Raw genomic sequence first — 19,517 nt, 5'->3', positions numbered from 1 at the left:
ATCTCCTGTTGTGCCTACAGACTGCAAGGTCCCTCGTTTTACTAGCCAATTACAAAGGCATGCGAGTCCATCACTCCAGAGGCGCAGTTTATCAAATAAAATTGATTTAATTGATTTTATCTTATGTTTTATTTATTTTTATTTATTGCCTTGGATGTGATTGCTGATGAGAGCTGCTGTGGTTCTTAATTTCCCCTTGTGGATTAATAAAGTATTTCTATTCTATTCTACCCTTTGTGAGTTACAGAGTGAATACTGCTGGGGAACAGTGTTGGGGGTTAATTTGTTTGGTAGGGCTTTGATTCGCGTAGGTGATGCAATGTGTCGTTAGCTTGAAAATCTGTTATTTTCTGCCATATTTTGGGCATGTCATTAAGAGAAACATTTAAAAAATGTCTAAACTAAATGAAAAAATATATATATTCAGAAATATATTAAAAAAATATCAAAACTAAAAAACTAAAACTAAAAAAAGATTTTCAAAAATAGCAAAAAAAAAGTAAGATCTACAAGCTCAAAGCTTTTTGCCATTTTTGAAAAGTGGTTAAAGGCCAGCAGTGCATTCCATGCATCTTTTGCGGGCTAGAGAGCAAGAAGAGGGGGATGTTCAAGGAGGGATGGTCCAATAACGAGGTGCATGACACTGAACATTTGTATCCATTCACACCTGTCATCCTGCTGCTCCGACTGCATTCATATGAACTATACACTGTAAAATCAACCAACACTTGTTACGTGTGAGAGATTGCATGTACCCTATACTGTATGTGCATGCATGCGTACATGTCTGTGTGCATGTGTGCGTGTGCGTGTGTGTGTGTTTTATTTCCATACCCTTGTCTCAAATTGGACCATATTCTCTCTGTAGAAGGCTTCCAGGGCTCTCAGCTCCACGTCTTTCTTCTGCAACTGCAGAGCCTGCAAAGCAACACACACACACACACACACACACATACATACACACACACACACATTGAAAACTCAACACAGACACAACAAATATCCACTCTGTGTCCAGTTGCACAGCCTTTTGTGCCAGTCCACCACCCATCATTTAGGAACCCACCCATGTGGAACACATTTAATAATGTGTGTGTAGTATAGAATTCACAGTATATTATAATTTAAGACGCGTTATGTTCCTCAACAAATGACTATCATATATACAGTATGCCCTCAGCATAAGAAATAATACAATAATAGAAGTGTAATTATATGCACACACGGTATCGCAGGTAATTGGCCGCAACCCAGATCATATTCAGGATGAACTTTTCATGAGCATTTTTCATAGAGCCTGACTGATGCAAGAGGTTTGGGTCTGATGGCTCTCTCTCCATTTCTTTTTTTTTTGTGTTGCTTTCAACGTCAAGAAGTTCAAGGAGTTCAGAGGAAGGATCTTCGTCCAAGCAACTTAAATTGTGGGAAACCAATAAGGTTTCACAGAAACGTGTTGATGATGCCATCATTTACACAATGCACTCTCAGTAAATGTTTTGTGCATCACCTGCAACCCAATCTGGGAACCCAGCGCCAACTGAAAAGGAAAAACAGCGCCCTCTGCTGTTTTTGACTATCTCAGTTGGCTCTGGGAGGAAGTTGACGTAGCACCCGTGCGCAAGGAAACCAGGGTTTTGGTCTGCCTTCAGCGCATCACTTCCGGTGGTGCGACTATGTTTTCATTCCCACTAACAATATTTCTACACGGAACACTAACACCACTTCTCCCAGAGAACATGGATCGTTTTGGTTATAAGCCCACTTGTTTCTATGTTGAAAGAGCAAGTTAAAATGTGAATATCTTTCCGTGGTTTTGTCTGCTCCGCGGACGCTATTGTTAAATTAGTTTCGGTTTGTTTCGAGTGGGGAAGGATCGACGGACACGTAAATCCCGGCCACTACATTTGATTGGGTAAAGCGCGGCCTGCTTCCTGATCTGAAGGCACGCCCACTTGTAGGCCAGTGCGTACGCGATATGACGAACCCCCCCCGACAGATTCAAACGCAGAGCAGAATCTGTTCTTGAGAGATTACCTGCAACCAGAATGTAGAGGTCATGTCTCGTGGTACAGTGAAAAACTAAGTTGAGAAAGCAACATTGGAAATGAAGAATAATCCAAAGGCAGATACAGTATGTTTCAGAATGAGTTCTTTGCTACCACTATTGATTGCTATTACCTCAAAAAGGTCAAGAATGTGTGTACTTGCACTCTTCTTTTGTTTAAGTAAAAAATAGCTTCTTCCAGTGGATTCTTCCACCCCTGACCGTGGTACAGTACACTCCAAGTCTTCATGTACCTGTAGACCCACTGAGGCACTGTACCGTGTTACCATGTTCGCAGTAGCCTAACAGAAGGAGAATAATTACAAAAATCCTTCATTGCATTGAAGTGCCTTGCACAATCCATTGACCATTTTACTTTGCCCCGTCTGTACTAGACAGTTAGAGATGGGTGCATTTCGCCTCAGGGTGCAACACGATGAGTTCCGAAAATCTTCAGGTACACAGTAAAGTACTTTAATGCTTGCAGGGCTAAATTCCCAGACGCCCGCAGCCATCCCTTAAATCACCACTTTCAGCTACTGCCCTCAGGACAAAGGTACAGAGTCCCCTTGGCAAAGAAAAACATCTATTGAAAATCGTTTTGTCCCGGTTGCCATAAAACATCTTAATCAGTAAGGACAGCCACTTGTTTTTTTTAAGCCAGTCTGGTACCGCAGCACACAGCGTTTTATATTGATCTATTTAAAGCTGCAACCCGGAACTTATTTTAATTAATAAAACGTTATTTTAACCAATCTGTATTCCCCTGTATGCATTCATGACCTTCAGTATGACCACCACTGCAGGTTCACCTCTCACTTTTTCTTAACCGCTGCTGCAGAGATGAGCGGAGAGTGCGCCGTCTTATCTCTTCATTAAATAATGTTATATTATTTTGAGCCATGGACGCTTCATATCCAATTCACACACTTGTGAGAAAAGCATATACAAATGGAGAGGAGAGGGCTAAGTCTATATCCAGGTAATCTCTCAAGAACAGATTCATAGCTGCGCTTGAATCTGTCGGGAGCCGCGTTGAGAACCCATGCACACTGGCTGCAAGTGGGCGTGCCTTCAGATCAGGAAGCAGGCCACGCTTTACCTAATCAAATGTAGTGGGCGGGATTTACATGTGTGCGGCTCGCTTCCCACTAGAAACAACCCGAAACTCATTTGACAATAGCGTCCTCGGAGCCGACAAAACCACGGAAAGTTAGTAACATTTTAACTTGCTCTTTCATCATAGAAACAAGTGGGCGTATAACCAAAACGATCCATGTTCTTTGGGAGAAATGGTGTTAGTGTTCCGTGGAGAAATATTGTTAGTGGGAATGCAAACATAGGCACACCACCGGAAGTAGAGGGCTGAAGGCATGTCCAAACCCCGGTTTCCAGTGAGCGTGTGTCTAGTTAATTCCTCCGCCCAGAGTCAAATGCAAAAGTGAAAAACAGCAGAGGTCGCCGTTTTTCCTTTTTATTTGACGATGGGTTCACATATTGATATCCAAGTAAATTAACAAACCTGTCGGTAAAGTATAATATTATGCTCAATGTATACTCGTAGCCATTGTCATTGTCGACGAGTGACACCAGGAACCATGAAGCAAGCAATGATCATTCAGGATTATGATTCACGAAGGGGAAAAAAAGCTCTGCAACTTCACATACTGTAGGGTAGAATATCGCCACGACCATGTTACAGTCAATGCAATCATTTGATAGGAATATGCAAGGAAACATCTGTGAAATAAACATTTTCAATATACATCTTGATACAAAGGTAGTAGACGGTGCGGGTGGTGAAGTTAGTTTGACATTTGGCAGATATTTAACCATGGCGCTACTTAGGAACTGTTAACAATGTACTCCATTATGTGTTTAGGGAAATTTTCTGTAGCTTCTAAACCAAATGTGGTTTTGACCCAAAACCAACTCTACACTGTGCAGGGGGATGTTTTGCATATCATTTATATTTCTCATAACATATTTTCTATATTTTACATAGATATTATTTATGTGTGTGTGTGCGTATGTGTGTGTATAACCCTATAACCCCTAACCCTATTCCACATGCACTGATTGTGTTTGTTTACTTCTTCCTGGAGGCGGGCAGACCTTACTATGTGCAAGTGCCACCGTGAAAAAAACAACTAAACTGAAACGATGCAGTATTTCTGAATAATAACTATTCATCCCTCGTACCGCTGACATCACTGTGGCATCAAGGAGTGTTATGAACACAGAAAGAGGAGGTAGAGGGGAGAGAGTTCACACACCTGTGCACGCATGCATGAAGGCGGGCGCACGTGCGCGCACACACACGCGCGCCCCTCTCCCCTCCCCCCCACACACACACACACACACACACACACCCACCCCCATACGGAGGGGATATTCATCATGATTATCAGGGCTGCTGAACATTGAATTGAATCAGTGCAGATCAGCTGTGTCTCATAAACAGGGGGAGAGACAGGCGGAGAGATACAAGAGAAAAGTGGGAAAGAGGGAGGTGGAAGAAAAAGAGCGAGAGAGTGAGTGGAAGAAGTGTAGAGCCAGAGGGAGAGAGAGGGGGTAGAAAGGAGTGAAAGTTAAAGTGTGTGATGTTACATCATTTGGGAGTGCAGAGAGCTTTCATTGAAGTCACTGTGGGAAATGTGTAACATATTGGAGGGGACAGATCTATTTTGATAGATGCTAGTTATACCATGTGCTGTGTGCACTATGCAGATATGTATGTCGGTTACTCGGTTCACATGCTATGTATGTTATTAAGTTGTTTAGATACATTGTAAATTGATATATGGCGCAACTTTCAAACCGCTGTTGTCTGTCCAGAAATCTAATCTTGGATTCTTTCATTTGCAGCTGGGGGACGACAGATTCAGTGAAACAAAATAGCCGTATCCCAGGGAACATCTGTCTGTCTGTCTGTCTGTCATTCAGCCTGTCTCAGACTGTCTGTCTACAGTTATTTTGGTCACATCATCGCTGGTTTGGTATGGCACTGCATATCAAAATAGTCTGCCAATGGTGCCATGTTAGGAACTGCGAGAAAAGGAGGGAGAGACAGAGAGAGAGAGAGAGAGAGAGAGAGAGAGAGAGAGACTATAGTTGGTCACACCTAGTCTCATATAGCCAGATGTATCGGAGATCTCTGCCTACCGATTTGTCTGGTGACATCTAAATTAAATGTAGGAGCTTGAACTGCGAGGAAATCATTCAGAAGTTTCAAAAGAATGACTGCATTACAGAACCAATGCAAAGACTTTAGGACTGTCCTTATATTGAGACTGTATCAGGATTGGTTATCAAAACAGTGGGCGTAGGCTTGTTTAAGCACCTACATTGAATTTACATGTCAACAGATGTATCAATATGCCTGGCTACAAGACATAACCAGCTGACAAATAGAGCACCTAAGTCCTGACGTCCCTGCCGCTAGAAGGCGCTGTCCGCCTGGGTCGCAGCGTTATTTTTTGTGTTGAAATCCCCATAGGGGAATCTTAGATCATCACCTCATATAAGAACTGTGTTCCAAAAATAAACACACCACCCTGGCAATTTTACTCATATGGATATGAAGCATTGACTGAAGGTGTAAATGTACACATTTACCCAAAGAATAACACAATAAACGCTAGAAATGAGTCAAACGACCCAACGACTACATTTCCCATGAACACGGCTGCTGTAGGGACAGTGATTTCAGACCCGGAATAGTAGTTCCTTTTTTTATTTTATTTTTGTGGCTTTTATGCCTTTATTGATAGGATAGGGTTGTAGGCTGACAGGAAATGGGGAGAGAGATGGGGGGTGACATGCAACAAAGGCCGTCGGAATCAGGACCCGCGACGCGCAGTCAGGCTACGTTAGAGCCTAGGTGCCAGTTTTTAAGACTTTTAAGGCAGAATTAATAACATTTTCTCCAGAAACAGGCTGTATCAAATATTAATGAATATCATTAACGATGCAGAGTCACCCCCTTGACAGAAACGCCCGGATGATTTTGTTTATTCTTGGAACACAGTTCTTATATGACGTGATCTAAGATTCCCCTATGGGGATTTCAACACAAAAAATAACGCTGAGACCCAGGGGGACCGCGCCCTTTACCGGCAGTGACGTCAGACTTCGGTGCTCTATGGCATAATATCTTAAGCTTCCAGGCTGGACTGACTGACTGGTTGGTCGGTTGACTGATTGATTGATATCTCTGCACCCATTCATATACACTGGTAACTAAATTGCATACTATCTATAGACTGTCCTCAAGAGCTCTCTAGAAATGAATGGTGTGCATGCATTCCCTTGGTGCACTCGGTCCCCACACAGTAAAAAAGTATTCATTCCCTGAAGATTTTACTGTGCACACACTCTTACTGTATGTATACTGGCTGCCTGTCGTGCGGTAACTTAAAACCCATTGTATTATTACACGTCCACAAGTTTCACGCATTTTCATGAGTTTTGCAAGTTTCGCGCAGTTTTGTACATTACATGTCTACAAAGTGTCAGAATAGCAGATCTACAAGCTCACAACCCGTCAGGATGTGACATGTTATGAGCTTGCTTGTACGATTGCCTTTTTTTCTCCGTCGTATGATAAAGTATGAATCAGGCTGAAGGGAGGACGAAGCACACCCCAAGTCTAAATTAAAAACAAATGTAAAGGACTGGGGTATATAAAAAAATATAAGAAGAAATTCCAATAAAAAAAACAACATCAACAACTTGCAGTTATTTAGAGGAGGCATAATTGAATGAGGCAGCTGCTTGCTGTAAGCTAAAGGAAAGATAAGCTTACAAATGTATTATCCTACATTATGCTAACCCGCGCATAGCAATCAGCTCAGCACACAGCCCGAGGTGTGAACAGACTATTTAGAAGCAAGGGAGAAGAGAGAGATAGCGTGTGTGTGTGTGTGTGTGTGTGTGTGTGTGTGTGAGTGTGAGTGTGAGTGTGACAGAGACACACACATATCGACAAACGGAAAGAGACAGACAGACAGACAGACAGACAGACAGACAGACAGACAGACAGACAGACAGAGAGAGAGAGAGAGAGAGAGAGAGAGAGAGAGAGAGTAGTAGTGAATGGTCCTCAGGAGAGCTGTGTTCTCAGCCATCTCCTCAGGGAGGAGATGGTGGTGGTGTTGTTATGGAGGACAGATGGATGGAGGCTGCTAAGCTGTCACTGACTTGTGTGTGGGTTTACGGGGGTCTACTGTTTACAGTGGCACTGCTGGCTCCAGGACGCTGGAACTCTGCTCCACACACACACACACACACACACACACGTGCACATGCATGCGCGCGTGCAGGTGTGCATGGTTTGCATGCACGCAAGACATGTTTTTTTTGGGGTGTGCAAATGGTGTAAAGTAACTAAGTACATTTACTCAAGTACTGTACTTAAAGGGGTTACACCATGAATTTAATGTTTGTTTTTGTTGTTTTTTTGGGCTCCCCAGTGTCCCTTGTACTAAAAAAAAGTTTTTTTAAACACTCAGTCTTTCTTCTTCATTTCATGGATTTTCTGAATGGCCGTGTCTGAACAGGCCATTTGACATTTTAATTTTCCCGCCCCCTCATTTTCAGTCTCCACCTCCCTTATTGTTTACAACCGGCACCATTGGCCGTATTCTAATGAGGGCGCGGAAAAGCGGTGAGGAGGGCGGGGGGAGGTGATGATTGACAGACAAACTTCCTCAATAGCGCCCCTCTGCCCAAAGAGGACGTTTTAGTATTGCAGCTGAAAAGGCTTGGAATGACAGACTGACAGATTATGAAAAGAATTATCTGGGTGGTTGTTCAGGCTTAAACCTGTATAAAACGTATCAACTCATTGAGTGCCATTGACGTGTTTCACGTGTTTTACCGCTATGGCGCAACGTGCCAATGACGTGTTTTTTTTTTTGTTTTTTTTTTTACGTTCAGAACCCAAGATATCACTTGAAGATTTGCTGCTCCATTCACTTCTTGTTTAACTTATTACTGAAAAAGGCTGTATCTCGGCTCCTGAGCACTTTTTTTTTACTATGTATTTTTCAATGTTATTATGTTATTTTCAAAAGGCAGACAATTAATGTCAACAAGGTCCAATGACCTCGTTGACATTTGTGACACCACACAGTGCAACCCTCAGTGATTAGCACCCATCAGGGGATCGATTATACTGGAGATAAATATTCTGTGACTACTTGAAAAAGGTATAAGAAATTTGAAAAATTGCTGGCACAGTTCGCAATTATTTTTTTATTTCATTGGCACTGAATGAGTTAAGGGACAATATTTATATAAAATAAATATATATTTTTACTGAGGTACTTTTACTTTCCTGGAGTATTTCCAATTGTCTATACTTTTACTTCTACTCCACTACATCTCAGAGGCAAATATTGTACTTTTACTCCACTACAATTATTGAAAACTTTAGTTACTAGTTACTTTGCAGATATAAATTATTAAATTATAAAACATACATTAACCACTTTAGCCCTATTTTATATCTGGGCTATTTTCAAACCTTTCAGTACTTTTACTTTAGGTACTTTAAGTACATTTTGATACCAATACTTTTGTACTTTTACTCAAGTAAATGTTGAATTCCGGACTTTTACTTACTCCACCACTGCAATAAACCCCAAACTAGAATTTGACGGATATCGGACTGTCGATACATCGGACCGATATTTGCATTCATTTGAATACTAATTGGATATGGTGGAGAAACGTTTTTAGGTCTTTTCATTTGCAGTATTATTTTCTTTGCTCATTTTACTAATTAAATGTTTTGTTTTATTTCGCAAAAGGGAATTGCTCTGGTTATGTATTCCAGAGTCGTATTATTTATTTATTTGCACAGGAATCGAAAATATTGAATATCAGTAGCTACAGTTAAAAAAAAAATAACACACACACACACACACACGTTCCATTTCCCCTGTGCGTAGAGTGTGTGTGCTGTGTTGCCATCTGATAACAGCAGCAGTGTGCTCTCTGTTTGGTGCGTTTATTTAACACATAGCTCGCAGCAAGGCAATAAATTAGCACTCAATAACAATGTGAGTGATAATGAACCCCTGACAGACGCACAGAGAGAAGGCCACTATACCTCCTTTCCTCCTCCTCCTCCCACTGTCCCCGTTTACACTCTATACCTCCTCCCTGTTTTCACCGTTGTTTAGCTCAGTGGTGTTTAAAGTAGGGGCTGCGGGCCCCAACTGGAAAACATTTAAATCATCCCTCTATCTATCTGTGTGCGTGTGTGTGTGTGTGTGTGTGTGTGTGTGTGTGTGTGTGTGTGTGTGTGTGTGTGTGTGTGTGTGTGTGTGTGTGTGTGTGTGTGTGTGTGTGTGTGTGTGTGTGTGTGTGTGTGTGTGTGTGTGTGTGCGTGTCATTTTGAGAGCCTCAGCAGCTGACGCAAGTTGTCTATTTAGGAGGAGCGGGTATTATAAGTGCTAGAAGTTCCAGACTGTAGCTTTAACCCAACACTACCATTGTCTGCCTCCCTGCACACTTGAGGGTTTGTTTGTTTGGTTGGTTGGTTGCTTCCTTGTCTGTCTGTCTGTCTGTGTCTGTCTGTCTATACATAGTGTATATGAGGACATAGCGTGTATACAGTAAGTACTAAGTTTACCGTGTACGTGAGCACTATAGTGAGTAAAGCCAGCAGAGAGTCTAATAGCTTTACATGCAGAGCCATGTGGCCGACTGCAGATTACAATTACTGATACAACTACCGCCTTATCAGTACCCAGTCCTACTGCACACTCCCACTCTCCTCTCCTCTCTCCTCTCCTCTCTCCTCTCCTCTATTTCCATTATGTTTCCTCTCACTAATGCTTGTCTCTTCTCATTCTTCCAGCCAGGGGGTCCCCAGCTAAATGTGCACGAATGGAACCAAATGGACCCGTTTATGGGTCTGCCACTCTTTAAGAGTGTGCAAATGCATCCAAACGGACCCTTACAAGTTCATTTGGATGTATTTGCACATTCTTGGAATTAAAGTAACATAGATTATTTTACTGTGTATGCTCCCCCCAGAGACTGGTCCCTGGAAAATGTTAAAGTGTGAGAACCACTGCTCTAAACAACAGAAAATGGTCCTTGTTGCCAAACACCTGACTCAATATACATCCACTACCAAAACCAACCACCTAAACCCACGACACGATCAAACAAAAAAGTCATTCTCCCCCTCATATGTACTGCTATAATGAAGGATGTCTCCATCTGCTGCAGTGCTTGGTGTGTGGAGGAGTTTGTGCATTTGTGCAAGTGCATGCATCTATGCTACAGTATGCACGTGTGTGTGTGTGTGTGTGTGTGTGTGTGTGTGTGTGTGTGTGTGTGTGTGTGTGTGTGTGTGTGTGTGTGTGTGTGTGTGTGTGTGTGTGTGTGTATTGGCAGCTGTTTCTCTCACAGCCCGAACTGAATGGCTTTCTTGAGTGTTGCGCGAGGAGGGACAATATTGTTTTTCTATCAGCATGGCAATCTGAGGCCGACGAGACGGGCGGTTGCGGGTATAAACGGGAGAGGCGGTTGCCTTGTGTCCAATCAGAGTAAACATCTGTCTCATTCCCCCAGACAGATAGACAGAGATCCCCACAGACAGCGCTAGCTATCTCTCTCTCTCTCTCTCTCTCGGCAGGACGGATCCCTCCTCCGACAACTGCCTGGGAACTGTGCCTGGAACATTCTGACCTCAGCAGTACATAGTTAAAAATCCTGAGAGTTAATTTAATCCCCATTTGTACACTCCCAGTCAACCATTTAAAGCGATATACTTCGCTGTACGTCAAATAGAGAAAACAGCTCATCGGCAAGCTGACAACGCTTCCCGTTACAATGTGTTGTGAGCTGTTGTGAGTCGATTGGCTGTATTAGCGGAATGTTCTATTTTTGCCAAATGTTGACATCCCCAAATACAAATGTTAGGGTTCATGTGGCTAAATTAACACTCGGGATTTTGCAGTGTACATGTAGTTGCTGCTGAGGAGAGATGGGCCAATCAGCGCTGTGACAATTTCAATTAGGCAAGTTCATAAATCTTCTTATATTAAAATTGGCTTAAGGGAGGACGGGCCGGCGGGTGGACCACGTCGTCGCGCTCATGTCACCATGACACAGCCATAACCATATAAGGAGTTCTCAATGCAGCTACGCCCAAATATGGAGTGGGTTGTCCTCAATGTGTCGTCATGGCATCAGGCACAAACAAACAAATCAGCTCCATACAGTATATGGGCACAAAAGGGGGCATGTCCATATATGGGCATATACTGATGATATCAGGGATCTCCATATATGGGCATGAAGGGGACGAGAACTGACAGATAGAGATCTCCATATATGGGCATATCGGTCGGATAGGCGGTGCGACGTAGGTGTGAGGGCCGCGTAGCGCCCCGAACTCTAGCTGTGAGGGCCGCGTAGCGCCCCGAACCTCTAGTATCTATAACTTCCACAAATCTCTGTGTATGTGAGTGTATGCCTGCCTGCGTTTTATTCCCAAATATGGAGATGACCGACATCATACTGATGACGTAGTCGTCAAACATTTTATATTAACGCCAAACAGCATAAAACATCCAATAGCTTGTCACCGGGTGGTGTTAACAAGAATCACAATGTCCACACAAAGGATCACGCAGGAGACCTTTGACGATGTTGTCAAGGAGAACATGCAGGAGTTTGACATGAATCCAGAAGACGCATTGAGAGAAGCTGTGGAGCAGTTTGTGTCTCAAGGTGTGAACCTAAGCTTCATAGTGAAGGCTCTACCGACGGCCTCACCTGATGGCAAACAGGAGGGCAAAACACATGAGGTCTTGCAGGCCTTGGAGTCCCTTCGAGTTGGACAAGACGCCAGCTCCACAGAGCGGAACACGACGGCAGACCTCAAACGCTTCATTGAGCAATGCTCCTTGGGATTTGCACAGAGGTACCTGGCCGCTCAGAACGGCGCCTACGCCATTATCCTCTCCTGCTGCAGAAAGAGTTTGGAGAAACAAGGGGATCTGTTGGTGACTCTTGCTGCCCTGGCTACGTTGACTGATGGACAGCCAGACTTGTTAGACAAAGCAGGCGTGGCTCTCCTTTTGTCTATCCTAAGGAGGTACCAGGCCGACCCTGCTGTAACGCGCGCGGGCCTTCGCACGGTGCGCCACTGTTGTCTGAAGCACGAGCAGAATCGAGTGGATTTGGTGACGGCTGGCGTCGTGCCGCTGATGACCGGTGCCATCTGCAAGCACATTCGATGTGCCGAGCTGGTTAAGGAGGCCAGCGCCGCTCTCAAGGTCATGACCTTCGATGACGACATCAGGGTTCCTTTCGGACGCGCTCACGAACACGCCAAGCTCATCGTGACGCAACACAGCGGACTGAAAGTCATCATCGCGGCCGCCAAAGCTCATCCCGGTAAGATCTCCGTCGTCAGCGAACTCTGTGCCACTCTGTCCCGTCTGGCCGTGAGGAACGAGTTCTGTCAAGACATCTGTGACCTCGGAGGGCTGAAGCTCCTGATGACGCTGCTCGCGGACAGCTTCGAGACCCAGGAGATAGTTCGACAGGTACTGAGCGCCGTACGAGCCATAGCGGGAAACGACGACATGAAGGACATGGTGGTGAGCGCGGGCGGCGTGCAACTCATCGTGGTCGCCATGAACGCGCACATGAGCAGCTCCAACGTGTGCGAGCAGGGCTGCGCGTGTCTCTCCGTCCTGGCTCTTCGGAAACCCAACAACTGCCTGGTCATCATGGACAACGGGGGCGCTATGGCCGCCATACAGGCCATGAAGGCTCACCCGGGTCAAGTCAACGTGCAGAAACAGGCGTGCATGCTCGTGAGGAACCTCGTGTCGCACACGAACACCTTCAGCCAGCCCATCCTGCAGATGGGAGCCGAAGACCTGATATCTGAGGCGCTACGCTCCTATCAGGAGGACTGCGGTGACGTGTGCAGAGCGGCCCTGAGGGACCTGGGCTGCCGAGTGGTACTGCGAGAGCTGTGGACCGGCGAAAAGGGCAGCATCGCCCAATGAATGTGTGCCGTCCCGATTTAGACTTTCTACGAGCTCACAAAGTGTCGTGTATCTTGTGTCACCCGCAGGGTTGCCAGATCTGCTTATTATAATTTCCCCGCAAGATTTGATTTGAAAATAGCCGATCTACAAGCTCACAACGCGTCGCGACACGTTTTGAGCTTGTAGATCTGCTATTTTCATATAGCTGATGTATATGTTAAAGTGCTCATGTGGCCCATGGTCGCTTCTTTTGGGCTGGTTTTCCTAGACCTGGTTGCTTGTTTCTCTCACAGAATCTGGCAACACTGTTGTGTCACCTGCGCACTAGAACGTAGTACTCAAGGCTGAGCACAACGTTCTCTAGTCTAGCACCCGAACTCTTGGTGTGACTAAGCATTTTATGTATTCTAACAAGGCACCCTTATAGCCTTGTTTGACTTAATGGTAGAAGTAATATATTTTTGTTAAAAAAGAAAATACAAGTTTTTTGTTAAAGTTTAAGCTCTATATTCCGATAATCACTGCTATTGACTGTTCAGTTCCTGACCAAAGAATATATTTTCAGTTCAGGATACTACTTTTATCCAGTCAGGAGAGAGAACCCTGCAAAGATTATTTATCAGCTTAAATTTCCAGCTCTAATTTTGTCTGTTCATTTTATTTTACATGCCGGTTAAACACGTCATTCATGCCTAACATGCGACTTTGCCATCATCTTTGTTAAATAGTCCTAAACCAAGCTACGCTTTGTGTTTTGTGTCTCGCTCTGTCTGATCATCTCGTAGACCTACTTTTCTGAGTCTGAAACTATTCTATTGCATCTCCCGAGCGTGTTTAAAATAATAACATCTCGCCATAACCAAGTAACATCGTCAACAAAATCCGTAAAATATATTTATTATGCAAATTAACCAATATGCCTTCAAGTATATTCAGATGTTTCTTAATTAGCAGCTAACCGACATCTCTATACTACTGAATATATTACTGTATATATAGCCATCCCCCAGCACATTGTGAGCTTGTAGATCGGCTATTTTCCAGTGAACGACACTGCCATAGGACAAACTCTAAATCAGGCTTAATTTAAACCCCAGCGTCCGTTTTCTGTGGAAAACCTTTATGTCAATATTTAATGTCGAGTGAAAACAGAAAGAAAAAAGACACCAGTATAGAGCAAGGGTTCCCAAACCATTCAGTACCGCAAGTCCGCGACCCCCAAAAATAATCATATTTTAACTGGGGACCCCTCCACCCTCCCCCCCACCCTGACAAGCACTTGGAATTGTAGGCATTACATTTAGTTGTACTCGGTTCCATAGATAAACGTTGTGAAACTAGCCGAACTACAAGCTCACAACGCCTCGCGTTGTGAGCTTGTAGTTCGGCTAGTTTCACAATGTTCTCTTCTTTCTTAGGTAATATTTCACAATTTGGCCAACTTGGTATCAAAAAAGGTCTTGCAAGTCCTTAAATTGTAACTTTATAGAAAGGTGCAGATACCCTGTATACAGTGTATAGTTTATAGTTGAGTGAGAAAACAGTGTTGCACATTAAGCTAATCATCTGGGGAACCTTTTTGGGGTTCCCGACCCCCGGTTTGGGAACCAGTGGACTAGATAAGAGCCCTGAGGGACTCCGCTCAACAACGTGCGGGGGGGTTTAAGTGGTTGATACCGTGGACGTGTTGTTGGACTCACTACATCGGTGTGTGTGTGTGTGTGTGTGTGTGTGTGTGTGTGTGTGTGTGCAGCAGCATTCAGCCTGTAAGTGGAAGAGGCAAGCTCGCCCAATCAGAGGAAACATCTGTCTCATTGTGCTCCATGCAAGCTCGTCAGACGCTCACAGATACCAGCAGCCAGCGCTATGCAGTGGTGGAAAGTAACTAAGTACATTTACTCAAGTACTGTACTTAAATACCCCGTTGAGGTATGTTTTACTTAACTTGAGTATTTCCAAAGTTCTATACTTTTACTTCCACTCCACCACATCTCAGAGACAAATATTGTACTTTTTGTTGTGAGCTTGTAGATCTGCTATTTTAAAAATATTTTGAAAACTTGAAATGGGAAATTTTTGCATAATGACTACTTTTACTGTTGGTCCATTGTCATGCCAATGCTTTTGTACTTTTACTCAAGCAAATTTAGAATACAAAACTTTTACTTTTCACATTGTGGTATATTGATACTTTTACTTAAGTAAAAAATCTGAACACTTCTTCCGCCACTGCCAGCAGTGCTATGCTATCTCCTTTCAGCACTATACTCCAACCACCGTCTGTCTGTCTGGCGTACCACTGCTGCACAGCCAAACAGAGTGTTCATGTAAGCACTTATAAACGCTATATACTGAGTTGACCTGGGTCCTCCAGGGCTCTATACTAGGTCTACTCCTTTTGTCCATTCTACACCAAATCTCGTCGCCAAAAAATAGCCGATCTATAAGCTCATCTCCAAGTTGTTCATCCCCGGCATAGGGATACTAGGGTGTCCATGGGGTTTAGTAACTTTCAACCTGGCATCCCTATTTTGGCCATGTCACAATCAATCAATCAATCAACTTCAAACTTGCCGAGTGTATCGCACACAGTGTTGCCAGATTCTGTGAGAGAAACAAGCAACCAGGTCTAGGGAAAACAAGCCCAAAAGAAGCGACTATGGGGGGAAATTATAATAAGCAGATCTGGCAACACTGAGGTTGGACTGAGTCCCATTTAACTCATTCAGTGCCAAAAATATTTCTGGCTATATCACCCCTGTGCCAAGGCCAAAAATACATTGTAAAAAAAAAATGCTTTGGAGCCGAGATACAGCCTTTTCAGTAAGAAGTTAAACAAGAAGTGAATGGAGCAGCAAATCTTCAAAATCATCATATCTTGGGTTCTGAACTTTTTTTTCAAAAAAAAAAAAAAAGAAAAAAAAAGATTTTTTTTTTATTTATTTTTTTTATTTTTTTATTTTTTTTTCATGACGTCTCAGACGTCATTGGCACTCTGGGCTTATGAAAAACGTGACGTCTGCGACGTCATTGGCACTGAATGAGTTAATGCCCATATATGGAGATCTCTGTATCTGCTCTAATGATTAGACATTAGACATTTTATGCCCGTATCAGTCAATTTTATACATATAACGGATACAGACATCCGTTGTCTGTTTCCGTTTTATGCCCATGTATGGAGATCCCTGATGTCTTCAATTTGACATCATAGTACTGACATCATAGACTGGCACTCAAGTACTATGATCAGTGTTGCCAGGTCTGCTTATTATAATTTCCCCCAAAGATTATTTTGAAAATAGCAGATCTACAAGCTCTGTGCCCTGTGAGCTTGTAGATCTGCTATTTTCAAATAGCTGATGTATATGTTTAAAGTGCTCATGTGGCCCATAGTCGCTTATTTTGGGCTTGTTTTCCTAGACCTGGTTGCTTGTTTCTCTCACAGAATCTGGCAACACTGGTTACTGCACTAAGTACTCTGACAACAGGTAGGACGGGTACTCTAACGGGTAAAATGGGTACAACGGGTATTGATAACCACAGGGGCACGCATTCCCAGCGGCAGGGCCGGTGCTAGGCAATTTGGTGCCCTATGCAATATTTTTGTTTTTAGTTTTTTGGGCCCCCCCCCCCCCTAGTGGTGCCCTAGGCAACTGCCTACTCTGCCTAATGGGCGCGCCGGCCCTGCCCAGCGGGAATCATTCCCAATAGGCATCGTTCCCAATAAGTATCGGCCTAGTAGGTGAGAACCTCCAGACATTTTCCAAAATAGCGAAAATAGCCAATCTGCAAGCTCACAATGCGTCATGAAGCAACGCGTCGTGAGCTTGTAGATTTGCAATTTCTGCCACATAACACCATCATACAACGATGGTATGTAAAATGTATAATATGACGGTATAAAAAAGGTCTTAATTAGAGCTGTCACAATAACCATTATACATACATGTGTTTTCACTTTTTAGTTGTGAGAAGTTTTCGTAAACCCACAGAGAGTAAGGATTGTGTCTAATTCAATAGGGGAGGCAAAATACTAGTGATAATGAAAATAACTAAATTACCTTGCGAGACGACGTATAAAGCAATTAGAGGAAACATGCGGGCTAGGTAAAAAATAATGACACATACCGTCTGCTGGAAATTACATTATGCACCTAGAGAAGCTAACCATAGATGAAACACAACCCCCTTTGCTCTCTACATCCTTGAAGCTGCATGATTGAATGGATATTCCATTCCATTTCAACTCCACAACCACTTCTAATTTGGGGAAAAACTAGAGAACTGAGCAATCACTGTGCAAATGGCAAGTGATTAGGCAAGATTAGATGAACAAGAAGCACCTTTTGTCTCTGGGAATGAAAACGACGCACTCGAGACGTGATGTAATTCGAGGTACTGTATACACTGTAATACCCTGTATGAAGACACCGATGGGGGAGGGGGGGGGAAGAGAGAGAGACACACACACACACACACACACACACACACACACACACACACACACACACAGGCTGGGATACTGAATGCTTTTGCTGCCATCTAGTGTCTATTAAAAGAATCGCCACACCAATTCAAACCAACAGACAACAAGTCTCATCCTCTGCATTTTAGAGGGAGCTCCGATTTGCCCGTTTGTCAAATACAAACATTAATTGACACATTTAAAAACTAAAATAAAGACAATGTTCAACATGTTCACCTTTTCCCAGCAGGTCAACAGAGCCTCTGTTTAGAACTTATTATCATTATTATTATCTTTTGGGAATGAAAATCATATTGGGATATTTCCAGTCTCAATCGTTGAATAATTTGCCACATTACACACTGTAAGACAGGTATATAGTTATATATTAGTTAATACGTCACACACACAAACAGGCTGATACCTGAACTCACACGCGCACGTGCACGCACACACGCGCACGCCAGACGCACACACACACACTGAGATCAGCTTCTGCATATCTCGGTTCTAGCCTCATCTATACAGTTAGTGTATAACAGATGTAATCTAAATCCTACGGTCAACTTGAATCGATCGATTGCACGCAATTATCGGCCAAAATTACAATATCACTCATCAATAAAGAATTGCATGCTGGCAGCATGGACAAGAAATGTGGCACTGGTCAGTGTAGTGGTTTGTGAGATTAGCTGTGGACATTAGAGAAAAAGAAGGAGGGTCCGCACACTGGTAGCTCCCAGTAGAAAATGTATTAATAAGTTAGCACAACGTTTCGACCGCAAAGGGTCTTCATCAGGTCATTAGCTGTGGACAGACATGGGTGGACACACAAAAATGTGGGGGACGGACGAACACTCTTAAGGTGCCACGTGGTAAAAGAAACTCAAATGTGGTCGTCTTCCTTTCAACAAACATTTCCAAACATTCATCTTAGCCATGCATTTTTGTAGGTGGAGGTGTGTGCGTAACCTGACGCCGCCAAATGGAAGAAGCTTGCGACACATATTTTGTTTCGCAGCCTACTTCCATCTGAGACTCTGTAAGCAGAATCGATGACAGGCGGCGTTTTCATTTTTTCAAGCTACTTGGCAGGTGATTGGATGATCCCGCCCCTAGCAGCCGCTGATTGGTTCTAACACGCACCCGACCGGGCAGCTTTACTCCCTGAGCAATCCCAGACTCCTTCCTGAAATCAAATGCAAATGAGATTTCCGGAGGGAGGGGGGGTTTACCAGGCTAGTGTGTGCGTGCGTGTCTCGCAAAAAGAGATGATTGTTTTTATTGGCACAGCAGAACATTGAGCTGGAATCGAGGGTTGAACTGTGATTTCTTTGGGGCTTTTCTGCCTTTATTGATCGTTTTTAAGTGGAGATGGACAGGAAACAGGGAGAGAGAGAGAGATGGGGAGAGACATGCAGTAAAGAATCATCGGGAACGGGACTGGAGGTTACATTATGGCCTAAGTGCCGGACCGCTAGGCCAGCGGAACTATGTTTTTTTAACCCATTAAGACCTGGAACTGTGTCATTTTTAGATTTGGGCTAAAAAGCATTATTTTACACTTTGGGCTATTCAAAAATAGCAGATCTACAAGCTCATAGCGCGGCACCGAGTGCCGCGCTACGAGCTTGTAGATCTGCTATTTTTGAGAAATCGTGAAAATTTGTGAAAATCTTTGAATATATATATTTCTAAAGCGAACATTTTTAACTCAAATCTTTGCTTCTGGGGGGTCCCTGGAACAACATATTTTGATGGGGGTCTGCGGCCAAATGCATATCATTTTGGGGGTCCTTGACATGAAAAAGATTGAGAACCACTGATATAGAAACATACGTTTTTCAGAAAACTGTTGAGATTTAGGAGACATGTAGAATCGGCTTCAGGTCTCAATGGGTTAAGCTATTCTAACCTGCACTACGGAACGCTTAGCCCGCTGCTAGAGCCGACTCCATTCCTGGCCCTCGTTCTT

The 19,517-nt window shown here is 43.6% G+C and overlaps 3 protein-coding genes across 3 annotated transcripts in view; 1 reads left to right on the top strand and 2 right to left on the bottom strand.

Annotated features, from left to right (window-relative positions):
• LOC308096864 (solute carrier family 41 member 3-like) overlaps window positions 1-19,517 on the bottom strand; it is a 511,014-nt gene that overhangs the window by 354,557 nt on the left and 136,940 nt on the right. The gene's annotated exons all lie outside the window — the stretch shown is intronic.
• The window catches only part of chchd6a (coiled-coil-helix-coiled-coil-helix domain containing 6a), a 107,012-nt gene that overhangs the window by 66,359 nt on the left and 21,136 nt on the right, over window positions 1-19,517 (bottom strand). Inside the window, exon 6 of the mRNA XM_080444359.1 lies at window positions 835-918. Coding sequence (XP_080300485.1) covers window positions 835-918 — 84 coding nt within the window. The remainder of the gene's footprint in view (window positions 1-834; window positions 919-19,517) is intronic.
• LOC308096866 (armadillo repeat-containing protein 6-like) lies at window positions 11,680-13,092 on the top strand (the record flags this gene model as incomplete). Its single annotated transcript, XM_080444356.1, has 1 exon — window positions 11,680-13,092. One exon carries the CDS (start codon window positions 11,680-11,682, stop codon window positions 13,090-13,092), a length of 1,413 nt encoding a protein of 470 aa, XP_080300482.1.

Source organism: Gymnoscopelus braueri (genome assembly GCF_963280865.1).
Source record: "Gymnoscopelus braueri genome assembly, chromosome: 12".
Classification (NCBI taxonomy): Eukaryota; Metazoa; Chordata; class Actinopteri; order Myctophiformes; family Myctophidae; genus Gymnoscopelus; species Gymnoscopelus braueri.
The sequence above is the reverse complement of the archived record's forward strand: the minus strand, read 5'-3'. Positions and strand labels throughout refer to the sequence as shown.